The sequence below is a fragment of the Falco peregrinus genome, chromosome 14 (assembly GCF_023634155.1).
Source record: "Falco peregrinus isolate bFalPer1 chromosome 14, bFalPer1.pri, whole genome shotgun sequence".
NCBI lineage: Eukaryota > Metazoa > Chordata > Aves > Falconiformes > Falconidae > Falco > Falco peregrinus.
The window spans coordinates 13,445,436-13,472,266 of NC_073734.1; the positions used below are offsets into that span (position 1 = coordinate 13,445,436).

The 26,831-nt window shown below is 36.2% G+C and overlaps 1 protein-coding gene across 2 annotated transcripts in view; it reads left to right on the forward strand.

Annotated features, from left to right (window-relative positions):
- LOC106112416 (transcription initiation factor TFIID subunit 4-like) overlaps positions 1 to 26,831 on the forward strand; it is a 146,401-nt gene that overhangs the window by 87,152 nt on the left and 32,418 nt on the right. For both annotated transcript variants that reach the window (XM_055819037.1, XM_055819036.1), the window contains exon 14: positions 14,075 to 14,197. In XM_055819037.1, coding sequence (XP_055675012.1) covers positions 14,075 to 14,197 — 123 coding nt within the window. The remainder of the gene's footprint in view (positions 1 to 14,074; positions 14,198 to 26,831) is intronic.

Below are 26,831 nucleotides of genomic sequence, written 5' to 3' on the forward strand. Positions count from 1 at the left end.
GGAGAGAGGGAGAATGTTCACTTTGCTGGGAACATAGTAGAAGTGAGATTGGTGAGAATATAGCACATTTTTATGGTCTGGAGAAGTAAGATGGGCTCCCCAGTATAGGGTACCTGTAGAATACATAGGGATATCTGCTGTGTCTTACTATGACAGGTAATAATTAAGGTGGTTATTGAATATACATTATTACTTCACCGTATGTGCTGCTGTTTAAGTAAAACACTTTCAGCGTCCTATTTTGAGGAACAGCAAATTCAGTATTCAGCAAAATTGTTCTCTATTTTAATAATGGTCTGTCATTAGCAGCTGCCATTTTTTCCTTCTTAAGCAATATGTTCAGGAAATCTGTTGTTTGCTAGGGTGTGTCACAAAACATAAATACAGGATGATTTTTTTCCCTCTCTAAGAATATAAATTGTTCGCATCTTTTAGCTATTTTACCTTTTTAATAATCTAGGTGACCACAAGATAAAGTGATACAGACCTCCAGCTTGCATGGAGAACATCTAAAGAACATGCAGCTACACTAGCTAACCCTGTAAACTTCTCTAATTGAGTCTCAGGTTCAAAACTTGTATGTTGTTTTAGGATGCAGAAGTCAAACAATGCTCTTGAGAATACTAGAGGTGCCTTCTCAGAGAAGAAAGGTAACTTAAGGTCATGAGAGTCTGGCAGAGTTTTCTGAGACCAGTCGTTAATCCCAGTTTTATCAAGGTTTGATGTCAAGAATTTACATAGAGGCAAAATACACTTCACTATTGAGCTAAACTTTTGTGTGTGTTGCATGCAGTTGTGGTGCTCAGTAGAAGGTGCTGGATTTCGGTAGTACGTGATGGTGTTCTGCTCTGGTTTTTTTTATGTTTTAGATATAGAGCAATTATAATGCATATTTAAATATCTTATACATTATGTTATTTAAGACATTATGCATTTTTAGATTTGTCAACTGATGCTTCTGTGAACGTTGCAATATATGATAATTTCTGTGATCTGCTTAGCTATACAGAAGAAATAAATTCCTAAATGTACGTTTCATAAATATCCTCAGGTAATTTTAACCGAGGCATTAAAAATAATTCCTGAGTAAAAAATGCTCATCTGTCCATCTATCTATGTGGAGAGATTCTGGTAAGTACTGAAATTTGAAAATCAACCCCCCTAAATCTGATGGACAAGGAAATGTCTGCCTTAGCAGGCATGCCAACATTCGGGAATGCTGAGAAAATGTGGTAGATTATGTGGCAAATATGAGAATGGTCTGACTGTGTTGTCTGAGAGGTTTTTATTTTTGCCCTGTTTGCCTCTCTGTGTGCATTTTTGCTCCTGTCACTTCTTAAGTATATGCTTGTCATATTCAAAGTATTGCAAATTGAATTCTTCTCTGTCATACAATTGTAGCTCTGGAGTAACTCTATTGACATCAGTAGCAGTATTCAAAACAAACAGAATTTGTCCCTCTGGTATTAGATATAATCTCATATTAAAACATCTCCTGTGGACAATTAGGATTTATTGTTATCAGCTGCATTTAACATTTTTACTTAAATGCAAAATATTTTTAATTATACATATAAAATAATCTGTGTTTATCTGAAAATCAACTACGAATTTTGTGATTTTGCATTAAATTTCTGGGTTTGTATATTCAGCACATATTTCAAGTCTCCTCGCTTTGATTTTGTTATTTAAGATGCAAAGAAGAATGTAAAGCTTTCTAATGCACTGAATCTGTTTTCACTTTGCAGTAGTTTCACATTTAATTACAGCTGTCTTTGATAATAAATTGTGTGCCACAGTTTGTAATATATTTTATAAAGTGAAGTCCTTTGGTGAGTTGCTTACTGAAACAATAAGCATTTGTGACAGGTTGTTTGCTGAATACTTCCTCTGTGCATATGGCAGATCATAGTTCAGTTGTTAGCAGATTATCCATTGTGCCTTGATGTTAAAAGAGGATACTTTTCAGCCTGTGTTTAAAGCTGTGCTGCACTGTCCTAAGAATGGTTATGTTGAGTGGGATCTAAGAGAAGTTAGGGAAAGTTCACATGTACTAAAAGGAAAAAAAAAATGAACACAGCAAATAGCTTGTAGTGGTTTTAGCATTCTGCTCGTGATCTCTGATAGTATTGTGAATTTTTCTACTGATTTTAAAACTGCTTTGAAACAGTTAATCAGTTCTACAATAGAATATTCTTCAGATTTATAGCCAAAAAAGAGTATTTAAAGGCATGTAGAACCACTATTACTTATGGGCCAGTATTTTAATCCCCTATTTTTAAAACTGGACTGGTCAGGAAAATGAGGGGTTTTTTAGACATCAGTATTTTGAACATCAGTCTTAGAATGTAAGGATATTTTACCCAATTAGAAGAGGAAAGTCAGAAATACTTGTTTTCATGATTATGAGGAAGAGGAACCTGTAATGGGGGGGCATAAGCTGTGGTTTTCCTCACTTACTCTAACGTGCCAAGGAATAGAGAGCAAAGAATATAGTGGAATTTTTCTGTGAAGAATTGTATTCTGCTGTTGGTGACACACATTTTAGACTTGTAATATATTGAAGGATTGTTAAGATCTAAATCAAAGGTTCAATTTGCCATAAATTGAAAGTGAATGAAACCTCCATGTGTTGTTTTGGAGATGGGGAGAATGTGTTTGGGAAAAGCAGAAGGAAGAGTGAAAGATTAAAAATCTTTCACTTGAAAAGATGAATGTAAGGAGGTATATTTTTAGATCATCTCATTTCCTTTTTAATGCAAATCGGCTTCTTTGATTATTCACTTTTATTATTTATTTATTTATCCTTATACAAAACTTAGAAAATATTACATATTTGGAATATAGGCATTTTTATAATGCAATAATAATAGTGCAACTATTGCACTCATTTCATGTGTTGGTGAGAAAGCATTTCAAGAAAAAATATTTTGAATAGAATTAATTTAGGGATTTTTAAAGTGCTAAGCTTAATGTAACTGCAGTTCTTTAAATCAGAAAAACAAGAGAGAAAACAAATAATGCCCCTTAAGCAGATGCTCATTCACGTAGGATAACTACTCTTTGATTTTGGAGAGGTGGTGTGACTTGCAGTTGGAAACCTTGATTTATTGTGTCGTTATTTATATCTGCAACAAATGAGGAATAAGCATAAAACATGAAAAGGAAAATTAGGTATTACTCTAGTTCTCTTACTTTTTGTATTTTATTTACATGAAATATAATTATTTTTTTTTAATGGTGTGTTACTGTGCCTTTTGTTGACCATATCTGAACGCCAGGTCTGTCTGCTTGTTTCCATTGGCTTGTCATGTTCACTAATTAGGGAACTGCTGCATGATTCACCTTGTTAATTAGAGGGACTTGCACACAAAGGCCCTTCGGGCAGCGCGAGAGAAGAGCCTAGCACTAGTGCCCTGAGAAAGCTACAGCCTGTGAAGTAATTCTTCTCATCTACCTTCTATTTTTTATTTGAAATGAATAAATCATTGAGATTTTCCTTGTGGAGTGAGAATGCAAGAATTCACATCTTTGTAAGATGTAAATTATATGTGATCAATAGAAGGGGATGACTACTGTATTGTACTTACAAGATTCCCTAATATACAACTTGTCAGTGTATGAAAAATTGCTTGAAATATTTTGTCCCCACACTGTGGTATGTTGTTCCCTTGATCTGCAGGAGAAATGAGCAGTAGCGGGTTTGCTATAGTTAAATCTAAAATAAAAAAGATGTAGATTATTTAAATTTCAAGCTTGTTTTGCATCCCCAGTGGAACTTCCATTTTGCAAGTGAACCCCCAGTACTACCACCACAACTTTTAAGGGGGAGAAGAAGGTGGGTGTCTGGCTATTTTTGTTCCTGATATTGCTCTGCCTCAAATCTCACTTTCGAAAAGAGTAGCATACTCGCTATTTTGTGTATTCTTTAGTTGAATATAGTTTCAGAATAAATTAAATTGTTTTTGTCATGTCACTTAGACTTGATCAAACCACAATCCAGACTGCAAAAAAGGATATTGCGGTGAAAGTGCACAACCAGTCTCTACACTCCACATTTCCCATCTGTTTATGACACTTCAGAAATTAACTTCAATGCCATTCTCTCTAACTATTTGATTAAAATTACTTATTACAGCCAAATGATTTTTAGTAGATTGCTACGTTTGCCTCATTTCCTCAAATGATGCTGGCAGTTTCAAGATGCAGATTTCCCGTAAGAATATTAGAGGACTGGTGTCAAAATCCGGGCATTTTCTTGTGGAATAATCTAGTTAATAAAGGCTCTTACCAGAATTTCTGATTAACTAGTATTTTAAATGCACTTAAGATTTCCGCTACTCTGAAATTTTGTGGTAGTGGCATATAGGCAGAGAAATTTTACCAAAAAATAGAAATAATTATATGGGGAAAATGTTTCAGGCTGATTTGAGATTTTATGGTATGACGTACTGTCGCTCTTCACTTCCACAAAGCTGAGATTTTCCTACGTATATCACATCTTCAATTGACTCCATTGATATAGTCACCAAGAACGCACCTTCCCCATGGTTTTGGTACAGTTCTGGTGTACTGGTTCTTAATTACTTCAGCTTTCCAGTGTGTACCAGAGGTGGGAATAGAAATAAAAATAACAAAGAGGCCATGCTATGCTATCAAAATTCGTGAGGCATGGAGAAGATAGTGCAGATAAAATTCTTGATCGGAGGCTCATGGTACCAACAAAAAGTTGTAGCAACCATGGAAAGTTTTCACTATCCAAGTAGCTGCTGTATTACTCAGGTACAATGTAAGATTTTTTAAAGGGTATTTTCAAAAATGTTTATTTCAGGGAAACTTCACCATCTGAAAAATAGCGCAGTTGATTCATGATCTAGTACAACCTTTAATACAGTGTTACAGTGGACAGCATAGCCTCTGGGAGTTACTACGTGCACTCCATCTGCAACTGTGGGGAACTGCTAGAAAGCTCAGTTGTGAGGTTCATCTGACCCTCATATTTTCCAGTGCATGATTTTAAAAAAGCAAAGCACATTTTCTGACTTCTCATAGTTGAGTTAGCTCCCACTGTACCAGTGTTTCTTTCAGACTTGCCTAACTAAAACCACGGCTCAACAAGTTTGCGTCCTTTTGTAACTAGTCTGTCACTCTAGACATAACTGTCATTTGTACAGGTTTTCACTGTATTTTATATTCCCTAATCTTCATTAAAGCATCTGTTTTGGGGCCCTCACATAGTGTCTCACATCAGGGGAGAAAGGAGAATATCCTAGAAATCTTGGGAGGATCGTAAACCCCACTTACATTGCCAGAGGGCCTGGGAAAAGATCTTACCCAGTCTTTCTCACCAGTGCCCCAAGAGTGAGGATATTCTTCTGTTGCTTGCACCTGAATTCAGGAGCCTGTGGGTAAGCCATCAAGCTTTTTGACTGGTGTTCTTACTATTCATAATTTATACTGTATGAGTATGTGTCGTTTCCTTTGAAGAACAGCTTGAGAAGATTTGTAATTGTCCATTGTTGCATTGCTCCAAAATAAAATTGAGACGGATAACAAAAACTAAAATAACATATCTTAGGGAAATTTTTCCAGAACTTCTTCTGATCCTATGGCAAGTTACTGGCATCCAGAAAAGTTGCCAGGTCTAGTAATGCTGATCCTGACACATGTCTGTGCCTCAGAAACCATTTGCTCGAATGATCTGGATTTGGCTCGCAAATCTACCAAACACTATTATGGGACCTAAGAAATATAAAGGCTTAAAATAGGCATCTCTCCAGCTTGGAAGAGCCTGGAACTGGTGCTACTGGAGGGAAGTTGTTTGAGGAACAGTATAGCCAAAACCAGACAAAATATGCTGGAGCTCCAACAACAGATTTTGAGGATTGAAGAAATGTAATGATTATGGTTACTGAAAGGACAAAAAAATCCATTGTTACAGAATCTTCAGAGGAATTGGAGGGATATGTTTCTAAAAAAAGTTGTTATGCTTTGTATTACTACAGATAGGAATATGTGGCTTGAGATGATCGGGCAGTTGCAGAAATGAATGATTTTAAGTTAAACCAAAATAGTGCATTGTATTTGGAAAATCAGAAAGGCAACCAACCAAGAAAATACAGAATTAACGAAAAGAAGTTCATAGATACCCATACAGAGCGTTAGTTGATTAAGGGGACTAGTGGAGTAGGAACGTCAAACTATTTGGGGAATAAAATAGTACTAGGGACAAAGTATATTAAAAAAAATACAAGATTTTAAAAAATCACTTTCAAAATTCGTCATGTTTCTGATTTTTTTGTAAGCTATGAGTAAGCTTTTGAAGAGACTTCCAAGAAAATTAAAACTCCAAGTGTGAATATATATATGAATCAGTTCAGACAACATGTGGTCTTGAGTAGTAAGGAGATAAAATTGTAGGTTTGCTGATGATTATTTTAAAAATCACATTTAGCTAGGTAATGTACATGTCTGGAGAAAACTACAATTAAGGCTTTTTCTCAGGGAAAAAACAAAAATGAAAGGCAGGATGCACCTGGCATTTTCTATAATCAGAAGTTCAGTGTAGATTATGTTGAAAGTAATAGGGCAAATGTTAATGGAAAATTTGAGTAAACTTCTGAAACATAATGAAATTAGATGTAATAAACACAAATGTCTATTATAGGAAAGACACTTGGTCAAAAGTACCCCAGTTAGGGTTCCAGAACAGTATTGAGATGCTCATTATTTTGAGAAACATTCATCTTGGGGGGCTGAGATGTTCCCAGCTTAGTCTTTGCCCAGGGTGATTTTTTTCAAACACTGTGCAATAATTTTCGACTCTTGTTAAAAGCGTTTGGGAAAGAAAAAAGAAAAAGAGAAAGAGAGAAGAAAAAAACCAACACACACCTTTTTCAGTAAAGTAAAATCTTGATCTACTTCAAATAGATGTACAGCCATTGCAAGTGAATGATTGCAGCTTGTACCAAGTTGTGGGAGAACACTTGCGGAGAAGCAGCATGCAGCTTCGTATTGAAGAAAACCAGATATAATTTGGCAGAGCAGTGCATGTTTAAAAGTCTAACAAAGTGTGTTCAGTGTGTGATTTCCTATTACACATGTAAAATTTCTCTGGTGTTGTACTGTTACAGTGACACTCCTAAACGTTAGCTACTTTGGCCCAGTTCCTTACCAGCCAGCGTGCTGCTGCTGTAGGAGTCCTGCTGACCTTTAGAGACTTCAGTAATGCAAAAGAGAGGCGGGAGCATGGCATGGGTGTTCTGCAGACATTATCAGTTTTTCAAGACTCTCTCTCTGAAGTTCAGTGATGTACCAATCCTTCTTGATCATTGTCCCTGGACTTGTTGAGGTTACTGCCAGCATTTTAAATGAGTTTCATTTTTTAATTGCACCTTCTGTTGTGGGCATCTTAGGACGTGTGTAATGGTGCCACATTTCAAGTTCTCCTCAGCAAAAAAGATGTTTTTCCAGGGGGTGTAATCACTGTCTGAGACTGATAGATCTATGTTGCAGAACCATCAATTAAGACAAGCTTTTCCCAGCATATGACCCTGTTATCAGGAATTAAGCCATCCATCGCAAACAGAATTAGGAGGGATCTCCATTGATGCCTATTGGCTAGAAATCAATGCTGAAATCATTGTTTATATGATCTTGCTTTCATCAAACGTTTCTGCCATTTAGCACTCTCCCTTGCCAATTTCCTGTTTGGTGCTCGTTCCCAGTCGTCTTCATTCCTGATTGCAGTTTACAGTCTTGTCGATATTTATCGCTTCTGTTGTGCTGTTAGCCTCTTCTCTGTCCTCTGTTCTTTTCTTAGGTGGTATTTCTGTACTATGTTGGGAGCTGTAAGTAGCCAAAAATCTAGTTCTTTGTGTGCTGAGTTGGCTCTGTGACCACATAAACTTACAAGTCAACCTCTATTCCCTTATCAAATCCTGTATTGACAGCATCTAAGCATACTCGATTACTTCCTCGAGCTCTTTCTTCTTCTTTATCTTTACAATCATCTCTGTGTCTCTGTCACTGAGTTATTTTTCTTTCAGGCCAAAAAATATTCTTCCTTTCTGCCTGTACATAGAAATCTCCTTGACCTTTCTCTCGTGGGATGCCACTCCCTTTTCTCCCTTTTATTTTTCAAGTATTTATATGTAGTTTTGAATTGTTAAGTGTTCCACTTGTCAGCCTATTTTTTGTTCACATTGAAGGAAATTTCTCTAAGTCCAGTTCTTAGCTGCAGCTCAGGCCCATATTTCATCTGTATCTCTGCTTTAAACAAAGCTAATTTCAGTTCATTTAGGGTTTGCCCTCCATTTGGACCACATTTCGTCGCCTTTTCAAGATGCTTTTTCTCGTGCTTTTGAACAAGTCCTGTCTATCCGATGAGTAGTGCAGTGCCTCATTTGCTGCTTGACATTCCCGTTTCCTGTGGATTCAGGTGAGCAGGCAGGATTGGAATGTTGGCATAGCTGATGTTAACAGACTTTTATGCTCACTGAAGAGGAATAATCCTCAATTGACAGTACAGATCACAGCCACTGCTAGGCCATTTAATTTTCTGGGTTGGAGAAGGTGTTCAACTTGAGATCTGTAGTTGTTCATAACAGGCATCCAGCATTTGTTGACAGTTGTCTTTCCAGACAAAATGCATAACGTGAACAAATCCATAGAATTTATTCCTCTAGCCTAACTTTCTTGAATTTACTCTTGGTTTAGTTGCTTTTGTTGAAAAGTGGGAAATAATCTTCACTGTTCTCTGTGGTTATTATGATACTAGTTACAGTAATGGATGGGGGATTTAGTTCTTAAATCTTGAAAATGAAACCATACTCATTCATGAAACAGTCGGTATCTTCCAATTGTGTGGACTGTCACAATGGCCAGTGGAAGTAGAAATCTAAAAAGAAAAAAAAAATCACTGAGCATGTATTCACACCGTGTATTTATTTGTTAGTGTCTCAATGACTGTTTTCACAATGGCTAGTAGTGCAGAATAGTCTTAAAGTGAAAAAAGGCTTAAAGTAAATGCTTGGTTTCTTGGTTGCGAAATTTATTTGCAAAGCATGTTTTGAATAAATACATTCTTGGTTTTCAGACATTATTAAATCTAGATTTTAAGATCTAATGTTGATATACCAGATAGACATATGGGTGTCGTCTTTGTGGCATATGGCTTGTGGCACTTCTTTCTGAAATACCTAAATGTATCATAACAAATAATGATTTAAGGAAAACAAACTACAATTTTAGCACCTCTGTTGTTAGCTTTACTTTATTAAAATAGTGAAGTAGTGTTCTTTCTGTGGTTTTAATATTATGCCACCATCACAAAGAAGAAAATTTAATTGTGTGAAATAATACTGGTGCTTAATTCTTACACTGTACTTTTTCATCAAAGGGTTCTCTTTAACTTAAAGTTGTCATTAAGTAACCAAATACCTCTCCGTAAGTAAATGGCATGCTAAAAATAAATCGGGATCAGATAAGGAGCAAGGAATGGCATCTTATTTGTAAGCTTTTTCTTGTATAAGATACTGGAATATTTGTGTGTGGTTTAGATAAATATTTTGACTTTCAAAAAAGTTAATTGTTGTTGATTAGTGTGGTTCTGAATGGCGCAGTGCTTCCTTCCCAAAGAGCCAAAAGTTTAATATGCTTTTGATAAATATATTGGTATCAATTGTGATGAAGGCAAGTTAAAGAATGATATTGCGTCAACAGTCCAGTATGAAAATGAGAGTGTGAATGAATGCAGCTGTCAAACAATTGTGTCTTGTTGGTTGATGTAGTGAGTTAGATTTGTATCTGCTACATCATGTTAATAAACAGGAAATGTATTTGTTTTATCAGGATGTATAGATGTTAATAGGTGCATCATTTGTTTAAATATCCAGAAATTATTAACTGCCTTGGTTAGAAGATAAACTGTATTGTAATACCGGGCTGCTCTGTTACTTTAAAATATAATTGAGTTTGTAAAGTAAGAGGCTTAAGTAGCTTTAGTTTCACAGGTACTTTTAAGAGTAATTTCAGAGCATTGAAGATAGCTACATTTAATTCACATTGTTCTTAGTGCTGAGAATTCAAAGAGTGATTACTTTGGAACTATGTATGCAAAACTGGTTGTAAAGTCATTTCCACTTGACCTAGAGAATATGGTGCAAGAGTATACTGGGGAGAAGAGCCTCCACTGGTCAGGGATGTGCATTTGGCAGCTGGTGGTACAAGAGGTATTTCTTGAAAGCAATCTCTGTTGACACCAAAGCAGAGTAATTAAACGTACATTAATTGCACAACTCCCACAAAACTGTTTGGCTATTCCTAATCTTCTTGCAAGATACCTGCAATAACCATATCAAGTTTTATGACTATTAAAAACAGCTTGTATCTCTGTGGCATTAATTTTTAAAAGCTCCTGTTCAATCAGATGTTAGCAGCCACATTGCAAGTGCAAATGTCTTTATGAAAGGTAGTGTCCCCTTGTTTTGAACCAAAGGCAAGACACTGCTGTGGTGGGTTTTTTTGAACAAAAATTATGATTGGGGATAGTACTTTTAATGAGTCAGATGATAAGGTAGGAAAGAGACTGGTACAGATAATCTGATGTAGTGTATGAAAAACCAGAAGTATGTGACTTGGAGATGGAAATAAGAGGAAGTTGGAACAGGGGTATGAAGAAGCCAACAGTGGTGGTTAGGCTGCTCCGGGATGTTAAATGACATCCAGGAATCTTGTCAAATGTCTTGATAGTTAAGTATCCATAACTACAAAGATGTTTTATTGTAAACAAATCGATAGTTAATAGCGTGTGTACAAAGATGTTCCCTTAAGCCAACTGATGTACACTAACCGCTGCAAGATGAAGGCGTCTCTTGGTAATCAGTATCAGGATTGTAATTTTTTTAATTATTTTAAAATATAATTTTATGATGCTCTGCCTTCAGATGAGCTTTGGAAGAAAAAAACCACCGTTATAATTAATTTCTAAAAGACTGATGAGAATTTGTGTAATTCAGTATCTGTCGAGTGTTTCAGCGCTTCAGCCCTTGCTTTATAACACGTCAGGATACTGTGGTCTTACTGGTGATGCATGTGTTTGATCTGTTTTGTATTTTTTGACCAACATTCATTAAGGTTTACATACGAAGGTTGTTCTTTTCTGCTGTAGTGTCTCAAGGTGTGTACTGTAAAACCAGTGACAGAACCTATATTGTGTTTTTGTACCTGGCAGCACGTTCCTTATTTGTGTTACAGTAGTGTCTATTAGTCCCACAGGGGCTAGGCTGTAAGTAAGGCATGTAGTAGAGGAGGATCCATGTCTGGAGAGCTTATGGGCTAAACAGACAAGCTGCATGAAGCAGGGTGAGAGGCACAGGCAGGGAAGCGAAGGGAAAGGTCTTGCCAGTATTTGCCCGGTGTCAGTAGAGCAGCGCCCAGTGCCTTTGGCTCTGCCTGCCGAGCCAGGTGTCCTGTCACGCACCGAATTACAGGTAGTTGAAAATGTTGTGCATTTGTTTGGGCAGTCAGTGCTAGGCTAACAAAGAATATTAATTCTTGTGAAAAATTAATATGTGATATCAAGAACTATCTTGAGCTCTTCTCACTGAATAAAAAAAAAGGGCAAAGAACCTGAGGAAGAAACGAGTGCAAACCCTTCTGCAGAGTCCTGAATCTATTCCATGTGTTCTTGGTAAAACAGCATCAGACACTGTGCAGGTTTCGAAGGGAGAGCAGGATTTCTCCCATTATGTGGAGTTTAGAGAAATGACATGTTTTGCTTTATATTTGCATTTTGCAATAATAGAAAAATACTGAATTGTAGTTGTTAGAGCAACTTCTCAGAGGCACTGTGTGCTTCTATTAAGTGTTGAAACAATCACTGTGTATTGCAGTACAGGTAGTACAAAGAGTCAAGTAAGTATTAGCTTACTGTTGGTTTGGAAATGGTGACTTTGGATAATAACCTTTGCGTGGTACCAGTTATCTATCCGACTATATTTCTGACCTGCACCTCCCAGGAAACGAATACTTATTCCAGTGCAAAATTTTTTATTCTGTGAAGCTATCCACTTTACAACTTCGTCTGGGATCACTCTAAGCCAGTTGGCCCTCGCTTAAATATTCATCAGACTTCTGATAATTGTGATAACCCTTATAGGCTGGCAAGCATGGCAAATTAGCAAAAAGATGATTGATCTTTTTTTATATGCAGTTTTATCTTCAACCTTTCCTGGATATATGTTATACTATAGTAATAATTTCTTCTCTAAGGTATTTGCCAGTATCTGGATTTGCACATCTATTTACAGTTGCCTTGAAGCCTCATAATTACAATACAGCTGAAATGTCCATTTTCTTTCCCTGACTACAAATAGGGATCAATCGAATTTTAAATGACTGCTTACGGGCTAGCTTCCGATCATGACCTTTGTAAATGATTAGAGCTCACCACTGTTGCTATCTACCTTGAAAGGGTAAGCGGGCAGGTCTGTCTAACTGGCATTTAATCTGGAAGAGAGCCAAAGATATTTGAGCTAAAAACCTAATATGAGTTGGCAAAGAGAAGTATGTATAGACCTTTGCACTATTATTTAGATATTTTTCCACATTTCTTTTTTGTGTTTAGGAGATTCTTGTATCCTGTAGAAAAATGAGATGTGTATTTGTAGATAATGTTATATTGAAGTTATGATAATAAGTGGAGTTACAAAACACATGCCATAAAAATATGAAAAATGGGTTTTCAAACTCTAACTGTACTGAATTTGCTTTTTCTGAAAAAATGAGAACATGTTGTGATGCTAAACGAATAAACCTGGAAAATGCACTAATTAGGATGCATGAAGCAGGCCTGCTTTTTCTAGGCAGAAGTGAATGGAGAAAAGATACCAATGGAGAAAAGATACCATACATCGGTACTTGTGTTGTTTAAACCTCCTTTCCTTTTAACATTGGCCTGGATAGTTCAGGCCCTGCTTGTAAGTGCAGCTCACATGTAAGTAATGGCAGAGACACTTCTATCTAAACTCATCAGTTCGGTTTTATTTTAATGAAGAATTCTGCCTGTATCATACAGTGTTTTTTATTAACCCTACTGAGGGTTAATAATGCTACTTCTTGAGAAGTAGCATTGTGTGTGTTTCTGTTGAAGTGGAAACAAGTATGACAACAGCGGGATTAGAAAACAACCACTTCCTCTGAATTTATTGAAGGATTTTGCAAACCCAAAGTTTTGAAATAAAAAAAAATATTATTAAGAGCTATAAATACTTTTCTCTAATTAAAATCATATGCTGCATTACCTAATCAATTATTCTTGTGTAGAATTGATGATGAGAATATGTATTAAAGTAGTATAGTATTGTTCATGGGAATATGTCTCTTATTAACTCTCTAAAAGGATTACAGTTTATAATGAATAGGCAATCTTACCTCTTCATCATGTGGTGGCCAGAGTATTTTTCTTTATTTTCTGTAGTGTGGTACATAATGCAGCTGGCAGGTTTTTTTCTTAGCGTGAAACTAGTCCAATGTGTTGTTACTGAAAGACCAATGCCAGAAAGCAGTTATGAATTCGGTTTGTAGGGGGGTTTTGTCAGCATTAACTTCTGCTAACATTTAGGTAGTGATGTTTTATTAATTTAGATATGATTATTTTTGGAAGCAAATACCAAGTATATTTGAAATATTCAAAGTAAATGAAAGAAAGTGTTTGAGGTTTTTTGGGGATTTGAATTGGTGTTTACACTCTTCATATCAGTCTTAAACTAGAGGTGTGTAGGGATAGTATAGTACTTATGGGCTAAGGCAGTTCTTAAGGATAAGGGTGGTTTTCCAAAACAGTTACTTGGAAGCAGAAATCCTGTGGAAAGTCAAGAGAACTTCTTATCTTCATTATTACTCCACTGCAAGGCTGCATACTTGAGCTGCTAAAATGGTATTTCTAGGAACAGTGAAGTACTGTTGGGGATTGCTCATGTGTGACTTTCACCTCATGCTTGCATGTCTGAGAACAACTTTTGAAGTGACAACAGCTTAAAAACTAAATAGAGGTTTTTTCTCTCTCTAATAGATGCAACAACAAGAACTTGCACAAATGAGGCAGAGGGATGCCAATCTAACTGCATTGGCAGCTATCGGTCCCCGGAAGAAACGGAAGCTTGATTCGCCTGGACTGCTTACCGTAGGAGGAGAGGTACATGTCTATACACAGACTAAGAGAAATTATTATTTCAAAATCTGGTAGGAATAACTAGAGATGCTACATGCTGATAATTTCAGTGAACTGTGTAACTTGGAAAAGGTGATTTATATGACTAAATTAGGGTTGTGAGTCCAGTTTATCTTGCTGCAGTTAAAATGACATCTTCTCTTAGTTGTATTTGCAAGTGTGAACTTTCAACAGATAACTAAAGAGTATTCTAAAAATAAGCTAATTGTGGTGTGGGTCTCTCCTTTGAACTGTTCACTGCTTTTATACTGGTTTTCTCCTTGACATAACCCAAAGAAAAACAGAAAAAACAGTAAGGCATGAAGGAATATCCAGAAAAACATAACTGTAGTCTTGCTTACAGTTTGGACCAAGAGCTTGTAGTAATACCAGTAAGTGTGGTTTTGTAACAAAAATGTGTTAAAGCTTTTTACGGAATGGCTGGTTGTCCCCTGCAACTGCAAAGATGTGTTTGTAATCATGCTAAATTTTATGTAATTTTAATAAGAATACTGTGCTCTAGAAGTAGAATTGGATTTGTTAGCGTGATTCTCCTGTTATCTTAAGTGGAGAAGTAGCTATACTACACAGTGGAATGCAAAATCGTCAAAAGCGTGAGATATATATATATTAACCAAGGTGGAGAACCAAGGTAACATGGTTGTATTACCTTGCATAACTCTGTAAGAGTACTGTGGTGTTTAGTATGGATATAATAGTTGGGCTTCTTTTGTTTCTCCTAAATATGCCTACACTTTAGGAGTCAAAGTAATTCTCCCCATTATATGTGCGTTCTGAAGAAAATGCAAACATTTTGTTTTTACTAACTGACTAACAGTTTTGGCTCAGACATTTGACTGTCTAAATGCAGGGCATTTCCAAAGGCCTTTTTGTTTCCCATTTTGGATCGCTTTTATCTGACTTTTCTCTCTTTTCATGTGCTAAGATTAGTGCTAAGGAATTAGCTGAGCTAGGAACAGAAGTGAGTCTTGTTTATAGTCTAAAGTTGACTTATAACTTCGGATATGTCAGAGGTGTTCCCATTTTCTGGTCAAATTGGTTTCAGACCAAGGGAGCTTCCTGGGTTTTGTGTTTTCCTGTTACATTCCCTTCCTTTCAGTCTCCCTCCTTGTCTTAAATACAGTAAAAAATCTGTTCTCCTTCATATGCATCTGTAAGAAATCCTGCAGCAACAGGCCAAAAGAAGCTTTCATTAGAAGCTCAACTGTATAGCAATAGCTTTGGCTTTCACACAAAATTAATTTAAAAATACTTTGAACCTTCTAATAATGCATGGATCCGTTCAGATTTTAACAAATGTACATTCCCTGCTTGTCTTTTCTTGACCAAAGGAATATTTTCTTCTAAGTATTGGAATTTAATTTTCATTGTGTATTGCCGCTTTTTAAAAAAAGGATCCTTTTGTAAGCTTTTGTAGTTTGATGAACCAAACCATGGCCACCTTCAATTAAACATTTTATTCAGAGCTATATGTCTGCCTGGATTATGGTGAACAGCTCCCCTTTCTCTCTCTCTCAGCTCCTTACTCTCCTGGTATAGTGCTTCAAGGAGACATGAAAGTCTGTGGCAAATTCCAAAGACTTCTGAAAATTTTTCCTTCCTTTTGTTGGTCCCCTAGCCCAAGTTTTGCTGAACTTGTGTTATTCAGTTGACAAATTATCCTTGAAGTTTTCGCCGATATGTGCATTTCCTGGAGCCATGAATTGTGTGGCTCTTCTGCCAGTTCAGACTGAATTGCTCCCATCCCTCTCCTAGCTTCTAACCATCCTGGCCAGCTCACATTGGTGCCTGGCTGCAAGCTGGTTTCAAGGACTTGGATACTGTATCTGGATTATTCAATGTCTGTTCTGGGGATAGGATCTAAGGTATTGTAGAAGCTGTGTCATGCAAGTTGGCTGCTAGAAACTCCCTCTGTTACTCTTCTGAGCTACTTATTAGGGCTGCTATACAGAAGTACACTAAGAAATGTTTCACTAAAAAGGTACTGGAAATTTGCATTGTTTGCCTGAGACATCTGATTTCTCTTCTTTGGATTTGTGGAGATTATAAACAACACAGAAAACTATTATAAGACTATGTCCTGTCTTGCAGACATCCCTTTAGCCCAATTCCACCTCCAGATGTTTGATTTCCACTATGGTCTATGACCCTCTGATTTCTCCAAGCAATTTCTAAGCTTCTTAAGTCCTTGCTGCTGATAATCTGTGTTTCCAAGGTCTGACTTGGCAAGAGCTTTCTTGGCCTGCCCTGGTTTTTTGGTGTTGGGTTTTTTGGGTTTTTTTTGTCATGACATCCTGTTTTTGTCATTGAAGTTGCTGGTTTGCTCGTTAATCTTTTTGGCATATATGTCTGCTTTTGTTGCAGCTGGGACACTGCATGTTTGCTGATCCAAAGATACGTCATTTACAAATCATCCCACCCCTGCATGTTGCTTTTTTTTTTTCCTTTCCTGAACTAACTCTTCTTGATACTTAGTTGCATTGGCCATTTTTTCAATGAGAAGTGTTGGATTTCAATCCAACTTCTTGGTTCAACAGAAATACTAGCTCATAATTTCTCTTTGGAAATTGGATCTTTTTAATAATACCCTTTTGATCTGAGCAGGAGGTCAATTTAGAGAGTAGTGATGGTTATTTTCCTTAAGAGAAAAAGTTGATGGAAAAGCTTAGTGTTTCTGTGATCAAGTACTGTTTGTTGTATACAGAGAAACAGCTCTTATACAGCTTTCATAAATGTGAAAAAGCTTGTGCTCATAATTGCAAATATTTTTCCGCCAGCACTTTGTTCAAGAGTGTTTTCTTTAAACTTGTTCTCTGTCTCACATTGCCAGGGCTTATTTGGACTTCTTTGCTTGTTTTCAAGCCATAGCTGAATCGACTTTTTTTCAGATGGCAGGATTAGCTTAAGTTATCAAGGCCAAGCCCACATTTGCCTCTTCTGTACTGGTATGGCTGGGGTTTTATATTACTTTTACTTTGGCAGAGGGAAAATGAGCAGTTTTGGAATTACGTTATTTTTGCATTGTATATGTTCTTTGATTTGCTCCTCCATGCAGCCATATTAAAAAATCCTTTCCAAAAAATAGGAAAACATATTTTATAGAAAATTGGATGAGCAGGCACTAGACATCCTCAAATAATATTTCCACCAAATGTGTAGCTAATTTTCAGACTGAGATTACACAGTAGCCTGAGCTAATCTGACTGTGATCACTATGCCAATCCCTAGTAGTGCATTCCTGCCACTACCCTGTCACTGGCTCTGGCTCTTGTTGTACCTGTTGTGCAGTACCCTGTGCTAACCATTCCATTTGACAGTTTGGCAGACAACTAACCTAACAACAACAAAAAGTGAGTAGTTTCAGTTTAGCGTGTTGAAGTAGTTTGGCCTAGAGCCTGGTGAGCACTGGAAAAGGAACTTACAAGGAAGAGACAGCAAACTTGAGATCACCTGCTCTTCATTTGCTTTCCTTTTGGTACCTTTCTTGTCGTCTTGTATTTTAGATAATCTGCTAGAAACACAGCTTCCTCTGTAGCAGCCGACAGCTCATCAGTAATTCAGCCTGCTTATTATTATAATGTGGTTTAGATCAAGAGTGAAAGAGAAGGGGTAAAGAGAAATCAGATACCTTTGGAAGAATTCAGCTTCTCTGCCTTGCAGAGTTGAAAATACTGCCTTTGCAGAATTTTATAGGATTTTTTTTTCATTTATTTAATGATTCTAGACAAAATTATTGGATATCTTTAAAAATTACTGCTTTTTGGAATTTAATACATGATTATCAAGTTTGGTGCTTAGTAATCCTGAACGATGTGCATTTAGCAGCAGTACTGTCTAATTCTTATTTGCTGTGTGGGTCTTGATAATGCTTGTATCGGTACACAGCAGTGGATGGCAAAGATAGGATGATGGATGACATATACAGGAAGGGGAAGACAGCAAACTTTTAAGGTCTTTAGTCTATATCCTTAAGCACGTCTAATGTCAGAATAAAAGTAATAAATTCTGAGTTGCTTTTGTTTATCTTAAGGATTTTGAATCTATTCAGTTCACCTTTTCAAACTTTTTTCTTGAATTGCAAGTCTTTTAAGAATTAGGATTAAAAATTGTTTTTGTTCTGAAATAGATATTTTCATGTAACTTTAAGAGTTAAAGCTTTAAGAAAAACCATTCGCCACCACAAGACTTGGTCAGGTAGCTTTACAAGTTAAATATTTGTAGTGCTAAGGTGGCATGAATGCAGAATTTGCATATTGCAAAGTCGCTCATTTTTTACTATGGAATTAAAGTGTAGAGGTTAAATGTAAGTATTTTTCTGTATTTAATAATAATAATAATTAAATAATTTGGCTTTCCATCAAGACCTATGGCTAGTATCCCAAAATACATAAATATAGAGTATATGTTTGAAATATCTGAGGGTATAATTTGTTTAAATATCAAGTGAAAGCCCTCTCCTGGTACTTGCTGGCACAGATGGTTTTTGAATACTGAGCTTCCAAAGGCAGCTTCAGGGCTAGTTCAGTGAATCACCGCTTATAGAAGACAGTCATTTTAGGGATAAGGAAAAAACCTCTTTCTCACATAGTGGAAGAGCAGTCATCTTAAGAATATTCAACAAATTATCCTAAACGCCATGGTCCAAAATTTGCAGAACCATATGTTAGGCCAGCGCTCAAGGGAGATCTGATACTTCGTGTCTTCTCTTATCCAGTGTATTCCAGCCATTATATTAGTCAAGAAAGATAATATTCTGGCAGACCTGGAAAGTCCCAGAACTACTACAGTAAAAACAGGGATGTTTTGTGTAGAGAAAAGCTAATTACTAAAGTGATTGTGAAATGTATTTTGGGTACAAGGCAGCACATTCTTTAATTAAATTCATCTTTTAGATGATATAATTTGAGCATTTTAAAGCTGTTTTCATGTTAAGGTTTTGTATAAAGCATGATTAAGATTCTGGTCTGAGACTTGGAAATCTGTGTTATACCAGAGAATTCCAAATGCAGACATAGAAAAGTTACTTAATATTCCTCTCTAGCAGATCTTTATGCTACTAGTAGTTCCTAATTTCTGTGTGGAAATGTAAGGATGAATTCATTATTATATGGGGAAGCACTTGGTTGCTGTGACATAGTTGGAAAAAAGTACTTTTGGCTACAATATTTTTTTAGTTATCCAGGACTGAATGTGAATAATTTGTTTGCACGCATTACAGCTGCCATTCTCGCTTTCTGCTTGGGTTATTCATAGACATTTCGGCAACCCCTGCAATTATTCCTCAAATCCTTTGTTAATATTTTAACAATATTGAAAAGACATCAGGATACTAGGTAATTTTCTCTTTGGAACGTGTCAGACGTGATATAAAAGTATGATGGAGCTGTCTCCTTGGAAAACCTTGTTTCCTTCCTTTCTTGCACTTTTAGAACAAAAATAGATGTATAGTGTGTCTTGCAGAAGGCTTTGTTATGGAAGGGTGGTACACTGGGTTCTCTCCAAAGTGTCTACTCAAGGAGTATCTTGCAGAGTTAGAAGTTCATGAATCAGCCAACATAACTGTGAGGCATAACGGCTTCTGACGGATCTGAAAGAATTAGAACCAATGAATAGTCTTTTATTTTGGGGAAAACCAACAGTCAGTGGGATTGCCATGCTTTGAGCAAATCTCTAGGCTATTCCCTCACCTTTTTGGAACTAAAACAATTGTATTCCATCCACTTTCAAAGATCCTTGGAATGACTTGTTCTACAACTCAAGTCTCAGCTTGGTCTTCATACTGTATAGCTGGCTCTTGATACATTACTTTTTGTTTTAAGTGGTCAAGATATGTTTAGAAACCACTGGAATCTACAAATCCTTTACACTGGTTAAGCTTGAATTATATGAAAGCAGATACAATAGACCAGAACAGCTTTTGCAAGTGTTAATGGCTGAAGAAGGTAAAGCTTGCTTTTTGTGCTTTTAAACCTGTAGATTAACAGCAGAACAGGAGGAATTTTTATGATTTATTCTATCATTGCCTTTTCAAGCACTCTTTGCTCCATGTGTTGCTGACATGATAGAATGCGGTGGTTGTCTCAGACGTGTTTTGGTGTATTGCTGCTGACAGTTATAATTTCATTTGAGGTATCCCAAAACGATCAGTTAAATATATGGGTTTGAATTTTCAAGGAGACAAAAATTAAGGAATCTGTCCTTATAATTTTTTAATGGAATTACATGGATATTACTTTATGAATCTTGGAAAATCTCAGATATAGCTTCAGCTTCTCTGACTTGTTTTACTTCCTGTTTTCAAAAGTCAAATAAATATTGAAGTAGTTCAGAAGTTAATATCTATTTGAAAAATCAGTCTTATGGAAGATTGTATAGATGGTCTCCTAACAAACAATTGCACCTATTTTTCTTATTCTTAAATAAATAAGAATTTAATTTAAAAATAAATTGCCCCAATGATTAATTTATGTTTTTAATAATTCCGTTTCAAACTGTGTTAGCCCACGATGAACACATTCTATTTTTTTGTAATTCTAGTTTTATTTTGTGAAACAAGATTTGTGAACATTAATGCATTTTACAGACTTAGCAGTAGAAAGTAGGAAGGCATTAAAGATGATGTGTAATGCTATGTTTACGGTGATGATTAATAATTCTAACTTGGAGTGAATGTATAGAAATACATTTCTGTGCCTGTTGCAGACAAGCAGGAATACAGACAGTGAGTCAGGAGGCAGTAGAACAATTTTGCATGGATCTCAGTTGACAGGAGGAAAAAGCCAGGCAGCAATGCAAGAAAATAGAAAGTGGCTCTGTGCCAGCAAAAACATTCCTTTTTTCTAGTAGAACAGGTTTGCATACTGCATGTATTCCTTTGATCTATGTAACACACAATATTCTGACAGAGGTTCAATGATATTAATCATTTTTTCCTCATTGGCCAAGACAAATTTGATTTTTACTTCATTTGGAGATGGAAATGGTAGTTGATCCCACCTGACTGCATGTTGATCTAGCACACAGAAGGAGACCATCAGAGCATTTCTTTTTCTGCTTTTCAAAGGTTTCTTACTGGAGTCTTAAGTAATGTTTTGTTTGTTAAAAAAGGAAGAAAAATTACTGCATTTTTTAAAAAGAAAATAATTCTATCAATGTGGTAATGTTAATTACAATCTTTTTATTTATGAGTACTTTATAAATATAGTGTGTGCAGCTTATTAACATGGAAAATGAGAACTTGGCAAAATGACTTCCGAGTAGTTAATAGTTCATCCATTATTTGTCAATCCCTATAGAGGTCTGCTGCTGTTACTGTGAAAGAGTATTGGTTTTCTTTTGCAAAAGGGAGCTACCTTGAGGATTTGTGGGGACAAAGAGGGTATGTGAGCTTGCTTTTTGGTTTTTGTTCGGGTTTGGGTTGGGTTTTTCTGTATTTTCAGTTATCTCCTCCATTTGTCATCCAGATTTTCAGACACTGAAGGATAAAATTTGTTTTGCAGCCTTTTTTTCTGACACTTGCAATTCCAGAATTTTTATTTCTTCTGGCTAAATAAAACTGGTAAGACTAAGAGAAAGAAAGTCTGAAAGGGTCTAGCTGAGGGTTTTTCAAAATTGACTTGAGTCTCTCCATTGACTTCAGAAGATAAGGCCCAAGGTGCTATGACATTTTTAGATGTCAGGGAAAATAATTTTTAAAACCTGACCAGAAAATTTCCAAGGTGTAAGTTTTCAACACATACATGGATTTAGACTTGTATCTTAAAGTGGCAATGTTTCCCTTGTAATTGATACTCCTCTAGAAGAGTCAGATGAATCATCAAATAGATTAATTTCCTTCTCCCTTCCATCCCATTCAGTGCCAGATAAATTTTGTGGATTTTTTTTTTTTTTGCCTGAAAAATATTTTACTGAAGCTAAGGGTTTGAAAAAGTCTAAAGAACTTAAAGTTTATTAGGATGCCTATTCTTGGATATTTTCAGCCTGATTCTTTACAGGAAGTCACGTTGGTCATACAGAGAGTGACAATTAGGGTAACCGTGAATTTAACATTTTAGTTTACCCTGAGCCTTTAGGCAATCAGGCTTGAACTTCAAGGGAATCCTATTGCCAGCTTCTAACGTAAACACCTTAACTAGAAGTACTGAACAGAACTTTTTGTTACTTTACCTGATGTAAATTGTAGAATCAAACCATCATCCAAGTCCTTCTCCACACACTCACCCACCCCAAACAACAGTATCCAAACTTTGCTTCTGTTAAGTCTTGACTATTTCAGAGAGCCACTTCCCATGGATAATTAAATGTGTCTGGGGATCTCTTTTACATTTCATAAATAAGATACAGAGAAAACAGTTTGGAATAATCAGACAAGCTCCTCTTTCTTGAAAATGTGAAGTTATCTGCACAAGCTTTCTGATGTCTTACAGGAGCTCTGTATTGATGCTCCTTAAATGGATCTTGCCACCACTATGTATTATGCTACAGTTGAATGTTGCCTTACATTATTCTGTTGACAAGGGAGAGGTTCTTGGAAAAAAAAAAAGAAAAAAGAAAAAAAAAAAAGCCCAACACATAAACATTTCATTCAGAACTTGCTGTCTTTATGTGTAGTAAAAAATTAGCCCTTCATTTTAACTAGTTTGAATTGGGAAAAAAAAGCTCATTGTGTGAGAGGAATGAAGACAGGCCTTTCATGGTTTTCTTTTACCATATACAAGTCTTCCGAGATTGTACTGTAAATCTGAATGGTTTCTTTATCAGTTTGGGAGTATTTCATGTGTACATATTATTCATATGTATATGTGCACAAATTTTGCAAGTCAGTTCTTTATTACGGGTTTCATAGCTGATGTCGTTATGAAATGACACAGTATCAGCAGTTTGTGGTGCAGGAAAATTAATTGTGATGAACTTTGCTGTACAGTGAAGATGATGTATTTTTAGTCCCTATGATCTTTCTGTATTGTAAGAGTATTTTGACTAGTTTAATTTGGAAATTAATGTTCACACTTCTTCTGCATATGTGGACCAGTCTGCTACCATCCACATACCTCTTTCAGAATTTGGCTGAAATTTGCCAATGATAAAATTTAGAAGTGTTGTTCAAATAATTAAAGTTTGAGCTGAAAGTAGCCTTTCAACTTTGTTAAAAGATTGTTTACAAGTTTACATGAACAGCCTTTCTTTGTAAGAGAGATAGCAAAATGGGTCCTGTTTGGCCACATTCACAACAAGTTAAGCGTTTCAGCTCCAAACCTGCAAGGACATGTGCACATGCTTAACTTTAAGCACAGCAGTTAGTTTGTTTGAAGTTAGTAACATGCCTTGTGTAGAACATTAATTACATGCAATAAGCTTTTTTGGATCGCTATGTATGTCAGTGTTCCTGTCAACCTTCTTGTATTTCCTACTGCGTGAACTTGGGCTTGTGAATTCTTAGCTGATTCTGATGTAGGAAATGTGGGGTTTTTTTTCCCCCCCCTTTTTTTCAACAATAAAAGCAGGGTTTTCTTTCTAGAAATTGGTATATTGCATGCTCATGTCTCATGTTATTCGACCACAAAAGTCTTTGAGACTATCACTGGGTGTTAAATGCAGGCTTATGAAGTTTCCCAACATATCTTGAATATTACAGGCTGGTATATGGCTTTCAAAGAAATAATATAGTAAAACTATCTGATAGTGGGATCTTCGTCTTGGTGTTCCTTTTGTTACATACTCTGTTCTAGTGAGTGACTAGGAAAAAAGGGGGTTTTGTTTTTGTTTTGCCTGGAGTCAAACAGGAGCATGCTGGTTAAAGGGATTCTGTGGGGGAGTTGGGCTGGAGAGTGCCTGAGGGAACTCGGAGAGACATCTACCACCAGCAGCTTGTCTGTGCTAGCTAATTATAGCTAGGGTACTGTTTACTTTAGTGGTATACTCCTTATTTATTAGTTACTTAGTTACTGCTTGCCTTGAAGTTACAGGCTTGCAGCCAGTTCCTGCAGGGGAGGTGCAATAGGAAGGGAAGGGCATCATGCAGTACTGCAAATCGCAGTGCCCCAACCTTGGCATGTTTTTTTACAATGTTGTGGCTTTTTGTTGTTTTTGTTGTTGTTGTTGTTTTAATATAGACAATGGGAGAGGTGGTCAAAAAGCAAAGCAGACAAGCTAAAAAATGGCAACAAGGAAATTTTTTACAGTCTAGAGGGACTGTGGTGATAACATTCTTGTGAGTATCTCCATGATCTATCAAACTAGGTTTTTTCCTTCATTTTCTTCCTATCTTTGGAGTAAAATCTTACTTTTTGTTCTATGTGAAGTTACATTGATTTGAATAAAATTATTTTTATACCTTTTTTGACTGATACCACTTTGTAGGAATCTGGAGTTAATTTTGTAGGCCAGTTTCGCCAACTGGTAAGTTAGTTTCATATTAGCACTTTTCCAAGCGTGAGTGAATCCAAACACATATTTCACATAGTTAACTAAAACTAAGTTAAACTATTATAAAGATTGTGCATGGAAATCCTTGGTCATTTTAAGAGTTCAAGTCCTTAAAAGTCAGACTTCTAGGCCATTGTATTGCTTTGGGAAATCTTACCCTAATTTACCCTCTCGGTTTAATGAGAGCTTTGAGCAGGGTCTGTGGATTAGCTATCTGAAGGAGATAGTATAGTAGACCTATTTCCACTACAGGTTTTGCTGTTGCTTTTGTTATTCTGTTTGTAGTCATCTCAGTATAATAAGTATCTCAGCAAACGAAAGGGCAAAACAGTATTTTATGGGGAGGTGAATGAAGAGAATGATGAGGTTTTCTGCTGCAGCTGGTGTGAGAAGGTAGAAGGTATCATAAATAGTGATTTCCATGCTTTAGCAGCATGGAAATAGTATTGGCCCAAGCTGTAATTATCAATAAAAGAGATATTTCTCTAGTCTTTTTGAGCACGACAGTCTCTTGCAGAGCCAGGAGCATAACAAGAGCTGAACCTCTGTATGATGGACCAATTACTGAACAATTTAGAGGAAGCTCTGTTAGGAGAATGAGCATACTGTAAGATCCATAAAAAAAGGCAAAGTTTCTATCTCTAAAGGAGAAGGCTGGGAATAAATGGAGCACAACAGGTTAAACAGCCTTGGCCAAAGAAGTGAGTACCCCTAGGCAGACCAGCATCTCTAATCAGTGGTAGTGGTACTAGCTCTGAGGGGAGGGAAATTCAGGCTGGTGCTCTCATGTAACATTAAAAAGGACAAGCAGTCTGTCAGGGGAAACAGTCATTGGTGTGGGATTTCTTCTCTTGATCAAAAAGACAGCAGCACTGCAGCCTGCTTCATCTATAGGGGAGGTGTTGGCAGAGAGCATTTTTTTCCCAGGCCATATCACTGGTCTGTGATACAGTTTTCCCAAGCCGTAAAGGAAGCCACCTACATTTCTCTCTCTAGCAAGTTTTCATTAATCTTTCTTTTTCTTCTTTTAATTTGTTTTCATTTTTATGGTATCACAATTTAAAAAAAAAGGTTTTAAGAAACATCTTTACAAAGCAGAAGTTGAGCTAAATCTGATGGACCTGGAAAATATGCCTGGTGCTTGTCTCCAAAACCAGAATTAATTTTCTCATCTCTATAAGCAATTCTTTATGAATAACATAAAATGCAACTTCAGTACATTGTTTCTTCTTCCATCCTTTAATTGAGCTTCAAATTACAATCTTCTCAACCTTTTTTTTTTTTTTTTTTTTTTTTCCCCTGGACAACACTGACAGCCGTAAGTTTGTTGCCTTTTGGTAAAACTTACATTGCAGAAAATTCTTTTATCAAAAGTTATTATCCTCAACTGTAGCTACAGTGAGATGAGATGAATTTTATGCTGCTGTTGACTTAGCTTTGATCTTACTAAGTAACAGAACAAATCTCTAATGAAGAACCGCAGATACTGTTACTAGCATTGTTGTCAGCTATTCAGGTAGTCAAAGTAATAATAATTGCCAGTGATGATGAGGAGGAGGGAAAAATCAAGTATTCTTTTCATTTTATAATATACCTTAAATAACTTAGAACCAATATGGAAGGGCTTCCAGAAGAAGAAAAATAAATAAAAAGTAGGTTTTCTCTGCTTGAAGAAAGTGTAAATAAAAATTGCATCTTTGGAAATATTTCATGCCAGTGTCTCATTTCTTGATTGAGAACCTAAAAGAATAATTATTCTATATACGTCAAGAAGTACTTTGAATCTGAGTCTTTAATTAATTACTACTTAGTATTGTGAGATGGTCACTCATTTGATGAGCTTACCTGTAATGGAATATGTTATGTGGCTTTTCTTGGTTAAAAAAAGAGAAGAATTACAACAGGTGATCTGATCTCATCCCAGATCACAATTTTGAGTTTTGAGCATTCGTCACTGTTCAGATCACTTAAGCAATAATACGTCGTTTTAAAAACTTAATGAAGAGCATCCAGAGTAAAGTCTTGAAGGAACAGGCTAGAGTCAACTTTGTTTATGTTGACTCTGGTCTTCACATAACCAAATCTATAGATTGTGTACATTGTACATTTCAGTTTGACATCTGATCAGTTTTCAGCAATTAATTAAAATTCAGAATGCTTAATGAACATTTTA